Source organism: Gymnoscopelus microlampas (assembly GCF_963454915.1).
Source record: "Gymnoscopelus microlampas genome assembly, chromosome: 15".
NCBI classification, from domain to species: Eukaryota; Metazoa; Chordata; class Actinopteri; order Myctophiformes; family Myctophidae; genus Gymnoscopelus; species Gymnoscopelus microlampas.
The window spans coordinates 7,897,131-7,905,966 of record NC_139952.1 but is presented as its reverse complement, the minus strand read 5'-3'; the positions used below and the strand labels follow the sequence as shown (position 1 = coordinate 7,905,966).

The 8,836-nt window shown below is 43.0% G+C and overlaps 1 protein-coding gene across 1 annotated transcript in view; it reads right to left on the bottom strand.

Annotated features, from left to right (window-relative positions):
* Positions 1–2,025: 2,025 nt before the first annotated feature.
* The window catches only part of pkib (protein kinase (cAMP-dependent, catalytic) inhibitor beta), a 35,771-nt gene continuing 28,960 nt past the window's right edge, over positions 2,026–8,836 (bottom strand). The window contains exons 2-3 of the mRNA XM_084080262.1: positions 7,894–8,055; positions 2,026–6,128 (exon numbers count right to left, since the gene is read on the bottom strand). Coding sequence (XP_083936388.1) covers positions 6,037–6,128; positions 7,894–8,035 — 234 coding nt within the window. The 5' untranslated portion in view covers positions 8,036–8,055 and the 3' untranslated portion in view covers positions 2,026–6,036. The remainder of the gene's footprint in view (positions 6,129–7,893; positions 8,056–8,836) is intronic.

Below are 8,836 nucleotides of genomic sequence, written 5' to 3'. Positions count from 1 at the left end.
TTAAATACCTCAGAATCACTAGATCTCATCATTTAGGTTGATTGATTGTGCAGTAATCCTGAACTTAATCCGTAGCTTAGTGGGCACCAGCTCATCTGGTAATCAGAACTAAGGTCACTGGATCAACTACCCACTCGCCCAGTGAACAGGGCACATATTGCTGCTGTCAGGCAGAAACCTTTTATCTCCATATTTCTTTTTTGCTTCTCTGCCTTTATTTATAGTGTATAGTAGAGACAGACAGGAAACAGGAAGAGAGAGAGAGATGGGAAGAGACATGCAGCAAAGATCATCAGGAACGGCCGGGACTCGAACCCGCAATGTGCTGTCAGGCTACATTCGAGCCTAAGTGCCCGGACCGCTGGGCTATACCTCCATATTTCAAAAAAGAAAAAATGGTAAATGAATGCCCTACTTCATCATACTAGTGTCACATAAAAGTAGCAAAAATAGCAAATCTACAAGCTCACGTGTCACAATGCGACATGTTGTGAGCTTGTAGATCGGCTATTTTTGCTATTTTTGAACAACTTTTAAGGAAAAGTAAAAGTGGTCAAGTGTGTCTGTGGGGTTTATAAATAAAGTAATAGAGACAAAGGACCCACATGTTAAAAAGTTTGGAATGCTCCTTTAATAACAACATACTATGTAGAGCAGCAGCGATAAAACGTGGTGCGATCGAGTTACGTATGCTTCTGGCTCTCTCTCCCTTCCCTACTCTGGTAAAAGTGTTGATGAGGAGAGAACATACTTCATACTTCTCTCCCGAGTCCTGGCTGGGTGTGTGTGGGTATACAGTAGCAGGCAGGCAGATGGGCCAGCATTCTGTTATTTTTCAGCACTTGAAACCATCGATGGCTAGGGCTGTCACGATTACACAAGTTGACAAGTAATTGTCACTCAAATAATTGCAATTAACGATTTAATTGTGTGTTTGGCATTGAACATTGGAACATATGAATACAAAAAAAAATCTGTTTGCCTTCTAGGCTTCGTAATAAAAAATTGCACAGGGTGGATATGACAAATAACTTAAATATACAAATAAACTATTGACGTGAAATAGCTGATCTACAAGCTTACAACGCGTCACGAAGTGACGCGTTGTAAGCTTGTAGATCAGCTATTTCTGCTTTTTTTATATTTGAACATGTGTGAGCATTTATTAACATGGAAACGATTATGACGATTATGCAAAAATAATTGTGATTATCTCAAATAATTACGATTAGACGATTATGTAATAATTGTGACAGGCCTATCGATGGCACACGATGGCAGTGTGAGTGGATGCACATTAGCGTGCCCAGCCTGCAGTGGGCATATGCTGCTTAACAACCACATGTAAGTATAGCAGCTTGAAAAGCCAACTAAATGTTACAACTAGTAGACTGCACCATATCTAATAGGTGCTGTAAGTTATTTTGGTGGTTCAAAATAAAAAATACAACTCTTATCCCCTACTGTATATCAGGGGAGGGAAGCTTTTTTAACCAGAGGGCCATACCGACTTTGTTAAGTGAGTGAAGGGACACATATTGGACTATTGAAATGAAACGTGAAACACATAGTGGTGAATTATGTTAAAACTGCAATATTACAATACAAAAGTAGCAAAAATAGCCGATCTACAAGCTCAAAACGTGTCTTGAGCTATTTTTTTATTTAAATAAAAAATAAAGTGTTGCTATTTTTCAATTGGAATCCTGAAAAGTAACATTTGTATTTCATTTCATTAACGTTTTGAACTTAAATACAAATATATTGGACATAAAAAAGACACTAGAATTTTAATACTAGCCATTAAGCCACTAATACAGACTGAAGTAATTAAAGCGGGTCATGTTTGCATGTTTGGAATCGTAACTGCTGAAATCAATAATATATCAGTATTCTGATATTAACCTGAGGGCCACATTAAGTGAAGGTGGGGGCCGCATGTGGCCCTCGGGCCGCCAGTTGCCCATGCAACAGAATATGCAATAGACTATTTCCCAGGCCAGAAGGCCTGGGTCCTTGCTTTACAACACAAGAATCGTTACAAAATGACTTTTTTACAGCTTTATGTGTCACTCTGGTGTACTCTGAGGTTACAATGAAAATATTACTTACATGAAACAATCCACTTAAATGCATAATCAACTTTTAAATAAGCCTACTCATTTATATCTTGCCAGGTGTCACTTCATAGGTCACTAGGGGGGTTGTTTTGTTTTCCTTTGAGGACACTGTCGGCCGGATTGAGATGGTCCACAGACCGTGCTCTATGTTGTGATAGTAATACTTTGTTCAGTAACAGGGGTCTCCCCAGCTCTTTTACTAAACAGAAAATACATTTTCAGGTGGGTTGCCAATTTCATCCAATCAGGAGCGAACCCCACAAAGCTCATTTATCAGCTTGTGTTCCAATATCAATGTTGTATCCCTATGAGTTCTCTCTCCTGATTGGATGAAAATGATATTCCGACCTGAACATGTATTTTCTGTTTACTAAAGAGCTGTAGAGGCCCCTGTTACTGAACAAACACTCTGATCAGAATACAGAGCTAGCACTTATCTTAACAAAAATAACAATATCACTTACAGGCAGCACTTAAAATGGTTGATGAATGTATGTTTCACAAGTGTATTTGTTTCAATCAATGTGCAGTTTATCAATAAACATGTAGTGTGGTACTGTATCAGATACAGTGTATCTGATTTTGAAACTTTAGAAAAAAACAGGCTCCCTGCACAGCAGCCATATTGGAAAGAAATTGGGCCTCTTCCTTACTTCCTTCACAGGTCTGAGGTCTTACCAATTATACTAATTGGTCCCTACCTGGGGTTGTGCAAACTCAAATGAGCTCTGTTCATTTCATGTGGGACAAAAACTGTTCAATAAATCCTTGATGCCTATTGAAAGGCAAAATTCCATAGAAAGTTTGTTGCGGTGTTGTGTGTTAATGGCATTGATTGAGCACAGCTGGTGAGACAGACAGTGTGGGGAAGAGAGTTGTTAAGAGTGATGATCAAAGGCCAGGTGCGGATGGAGCTCCAGGATCATGTTGAGCGACACATGACCTAACTCTTAACTTCAATCTCCCTCTGCCAAATCCCGCTGTCACTAAACCATATCATTTTTGTGAGGCAGGTCGTCGCGGTCACACCTGGGGTCCGCAAAGCATTCTGCAAAGCATTTGCGGACCCCAGGTGTAACCGGTGTGCATGTCTGTGACAACCCGGTCATTTACGACCCGACGTGGAATCGTTGCTACCCACACACAACCTAGCGTTGATGATTAAGCTGTTTGAGCGAAGCTATGTGTGCTAATAACACAACCTGGATTCGAACAGTGCACGTGTTAATCTGCGTGCTAGTGCAATAAAGATTATATCCAAAGCACCCTCCCGCTCATAAAATGCTATGTGTGTGGACACAGGCTGTAAATGAAAGTCCTTTATAAGTTCTACTGTTCTGTTCTTTCCAGTATGGCTGCTGTGGATAGAGCATATAGGAGTATATTATCAGTAGCCCAGAATTATTGTAACACAACACACATTGCTCCATTGTAAACGGCCGGCAGACACATTTTCACAGGAGATAAAGAAAGAAAATAAAAAGCTTTTTAAAAGGCAGCTTTGAGCTGTAGAGAATCTGCAAATACTTGACTTTAGCGACACAATGTAGCAATGTAGGTATATGCAACTGGCAGTGCCACACAATGTGCTTTGTGTGGAATGTATAAAGATATTCTGAACAGTGCTATCCTGGGGTACTGTTGTCTTGCACAATAAAATAAAAGGTTGCACAGCAAGGACACCTCAAAGATGAATCGAATCCCTGTTCAGCATTATTATTATTATCATTGAAACAGTCTCATGGCAAATAATCTAAACGGTACATTTACAAAAGCAGGCCTAGATTGCAGGACTCTCAAATATGTGTCACACAGATCTTCAGCTACTGGCGATTAACCACTTAAACCCTATATGGTTGACCGGCGTCCCTCAGGGCTCTATACTAGCGGGCTTTCTGTTATTGTGGGGAAAGCTTTCGCTGAGAATAGCCGATCGACAAGCTCACAACGCGTGGCACTATGAGCTTGTTGATCTGCTGTTTTCTGCTAAAGCTTTCCCCACAATTCGGATGCTGGGATTTAAGTGGTTAAGACCAAAGAGGAAGCCCCGCCCCCGGGCTTGCACAGAATCCCCTGGCCCTATAATATCACACATTGTATTAATATTATTATTTACAATTCTACCAGAAAGCTTAAAACCACTATTATAGGCCACTAAAGGACATCTCCGCCCCGATCACTGCCGCGGTGAAGTCAGACAGATTATTATGAAAACAGAAATCAGCAGGAAAATGCGAGGAAATAAGCACAGAACGGTTTGACCTGTTGATCTTCCGTTGCCGAGTCTCCAACAGTTGGACCGAATACAATACAAAAGTCTTAACGCGCAATGACACTTTGGTAGAGGTTTGGGTTGTGTAGTTTTCTTGTCATGATGATGCAACTCCAATTATTGGCGAGATATATTGATCCGTTGATTAGAATCCAAAAATATCTAGCTCTCAAAGTCACTCTTTTAGCACATAAATAAATGCAAACGAATCAGATTCTGGCAATATATAACATCACAAAACCCATAAGCCTATGTATGAGTTTTCTGTTACTCTTTGTCCAGCACCAGCGATCAACTGGATGTGAGTGACCTTCACTTTTTGAACTAACTACCAAACCTCTGCCAAAGTGTCCTTTCGCCTTAAGCCCAATTCATGTTCATTCACCTGACGGCATAGAGCACCAAAAACAGCGGGCCTACGAGGTCACAACGCGTCGCGGATGAGCTTGTAGGTCTGCTTTTTTTCCGGCCTGCGATACAGGCATCGACAGCGCGAGTCTGTTCATTGTAGTGTGTGTAGGTGATCAATCCAGAAGTCTCTGTGTACAGTTTCTGCCAGAAGGGCTAGGCAATTTGGAAAATATCACTATGTTTTTTTGCGAAAATAGCATTGCGACACATTGTGATCTTTTCGATCAGCTGCTTTTAAACAAGCTTTTAGATCGGTTGCCATTTCCCAAAAGAATTACATTTAATCAATTTATAAATTAAGGCTTTAAACGACGAACACCAGAAAAGGACAACAACACACTTGCCATATCATAATCTCCAACATCCCAGTCAGTATATCTAGTGTCATATCAATATAATATTGATATATCCTCCAGGAATTGTCCCTCTGTCTGTCATCGTAGTGTAGTGGGCAGGTGGATCCATCCGTCCATTAAGCCAGTGGTTCTCAAACCTTTTTGGCTCAGGGAGCCCCTGTAAATAACTTGTGTTCATCCTGAATTACATTGTTGCTTTACAGAACCCATCCATTTATGTCATATTACCGTACGTTTTTTTTTTATCTTTGCCCCCAAGATTAGAGTATGTCACAAGGAAAACTTGATAGAATATCCGTTTCCATTAGGCCAGATTGAAAATAACTACACTTGACATTTAACCACTTGAACCCCAACATCGATATTCTGGGGGGTAACATTCACCCAAAATAGCAGATTGCAACGCGTTGCGTGCTTGTACTGTAGATGCTATTTTAGGCGAAGATATTTGGCGTAAATGGAAACAGAACGCACCGAGTACAGTGCCACTCAGGTCAAGTACAGAGGGTCTAAGTGGTTAAACTGAAGTGATATTGATAAATTCCAAACACTACCAAAGTATTCTGCGGCAAACCCTGGACTTGCGTCACGGCCGCGGCACCCACTTCGAGAACCACTGCGTTAAACCCTGACACCGCGCTCCTTACAGTCAGCTCCCCTCTGTCCGACTGTCTCTGTCCATCACTGTTCCTCGCCAGCTGCCGTGCTGCAAACATGGCCGCCACGGTGACACGGTAGGTAGGCACACACCACACCACACACACACCATCAGTCTGTCTTAGATTGCTGTTCCGTCCTTTCTCTTCAACAGTTCATCTCGGGTCATCTTCTTCTTCTTCTTCTTCGCAGGCCTCCCCGGAGGTGTGTGAAGGCGTCCCTAGGATCCTTTTGTGTCGTCCGAGCTCTCCGGCGGAGCCGGGGGCCCCTCTGCCGTCGTGGTGGGGGACTGGGCCCCTGATCCGGGACCATCTGTATATACACAAACAAACCCCAAAAAAGGAGCCAGAATGTTGAACCACGTTGATTCATGGTGTGTGTCCCCATCTTGGGCACATTTTCATGAGAAGATTATCAGGCCGCACAGGACTTCAAATCCAGTCTTATGTTGTGCTTATCAGAGCAATGGTCACCGAGTTATGGCCATTTGAAATGTTAAACACTGCTTGGTTAAACCCTGAGGAAGACAACATTGTCGAACCGTTGGTTTCCTGTACCTTTTAATACATTTTTGCAGAGTGTCTAAGAGCTGTGCGGCCTCATCCTTTTCAACACACACTGCTGTTGTGCCTCAAATGTGCGCAATTTTGTTTTTTCTATTCTCATGACAGACCCCTGAACAATGTTTGTGGCACGTTTGGTGCGGATTGGAACAACGGTTTGTCTGTGGCCCCTGGGAGACACATATGGCCCCTAGGAGCCACATATGGCCCCAGCCTGGTGTAACTATTTTCATGGCAGACACCTGAATAGTGTATCTGCCAAGTTTGGTGCGGATCGGAGCAACGGTGCGCCTCGCAAGTCCAGATGTTACGTTTGTTCCGCCCACTGTCTTGGCAATTTTAATGTGAAATAAGATCACATGGAGTTGCTGTTGCATTGCTCCACCCGGGGCTGATAATTGTAGTGAAATCCTGTATTGTGTGATTGCAGCATTCAGCATTTAAAAATATTAAATGTGTGTGTGTGTGTGTGTGTGTGCATGTAATGTAAGATGCCATTCATTATTTGTCACTGTGTATTTATTTGCACAAACGTGAAATTTGTCCTCTGCATTTTACCCATCCTAAAATCATTAGGAGCAGTGAGCAGCCATTGTGCAGCGCTCGGGGAGCAATTAGGGGTTAAGAGTCTTGCTCAGGGACACAAATCGAAAACACAAATCGCTGGCGTGGTCTAGAATCGTACCTTGGGACAACCAGGGGCTCTGGCTCCCCAGGCGGGCTCACTAACCACTGGCCGCCCCCAAAATATTATTTCCGATGGATTCTCCTTCAGTGTGTGATGCTACGAAATTTCAAAATCATCTTAGATTTTAAAACTCCTCTAGTGTGAGCCAACCTTCAGAGAATAAGTGAAATTTAGAGAGTAAGGGTACGCGCTCACTACAAGAACATCAGGGTATTTTGGGTAGAGAACGGCCCTCCCGACGATTGGGAGCGACGATCAGGCAAGATCCTGTAATTATCCTAAAGACTTCCATCTTGAGGATGGGAATCGTTTTTCTCAGTACAGTACAGCAGTGGTTCACAAACTGTGGGTCGGGACCTCCAGGGCGGTCCCCAAATGATGTGCAACATTGTTTTCTCACTCAACAGTAAACAAACCAACATACAGTATAAGTGTATACAGGTCCATTTCTAAAGAGACAATTTAAGGACTTTTAAGACCTTTTTAATACCTGTAATACTGCGGCTAAAGTAATCAACTAACTGTAATATAAAACGTGAGGCGTATAGATCAGCTATTTTCACAATAGTTTTTGTTCAGAAAGGTCTGATAACTGATAATGGAATCCGTATTGAGCTTTTTTATTTTATTGGTTGCTTTAAAAAGCTTTTCTGTATCCTGCTATATGCATTTAATGCTGAAAACTGCTATGTAAAAACCCAATAAACAAAGTAAAAAAAAAAAAAAAGAAAGGTCTGATAACCACTGCAGTACAGTATACAGTACAGTATGCAGTACAGTACATGCACAGCCATGGTGAGCATATGGTACTAAGACCTCGCTGTACCTTTGAGGTTGAGTTCGGCCAGTTTGAGAGGCAGGTCGGTGGGGTTGACCCCCGCTGGAGAGCCCAGGATGTCTGGCAGGGCGTTCCTTCGACCCGAGCGCCCCGACGATGCAAAGTCCAGCACAGGCTCCACCTCGGTCATGTCAGGAACCAATCACCAGGCTGAGAGACGACACACCCGTTTCATTAATGAGAAAACACATTAGTATCACACACACACACACACACACACACACACACACACACACACACACACACACACACACACACACACACACACACACACACACACACACACACACACACACACACACACACACACACACACACACACACACACACACGAGATCAGCTTTACACACACATTATGAACCAGATGCTCGGTAGGACATAGAAAAACAGAAAGAGGTGTTTTTGGTTTCCATTACAGTGTATTTGTATTATTACACTTGTGAGGGCATCAGCATTTTAGAACATTTTCACTATTTCCCCCGCACAAAATTTGCAATACCACACAGTAGAAATACTCTGTTAGGGCGCGCTCCCACCGCACTTTTATTTTACCTCTGGGGCAGAATCTGCCAATGCTTTGTCAATGTAAATGCGTGGATTCACGCAAGAGCGGATCTTTCCGCCTGCCGCGCAGACCTTGCGTTTATCCGCTCTACACGACTTGTCCATTTGAGGCATAACACTGCTGGAGGCAGGAGCTGATTCTCCCCCTCTGTCCAATCGGGTGAGTCAAAGGCGGAGCGTCCCAAGACTCAGGAAGCAACATGGTGCTCAAGTCAGAAGGCGGTGCGGGCTACAGGGAGGGTCTTGAAAGTGAGTGACAGGTGGGTCACTCCCGTTTTTTAGAATCTGCTGGCTGCAAAAAAACGTGGCTGCGCACAACCTGCGTTTAACGCTAGCCGACCATGTTTTGGTGGGAGCGCGCCCTTAC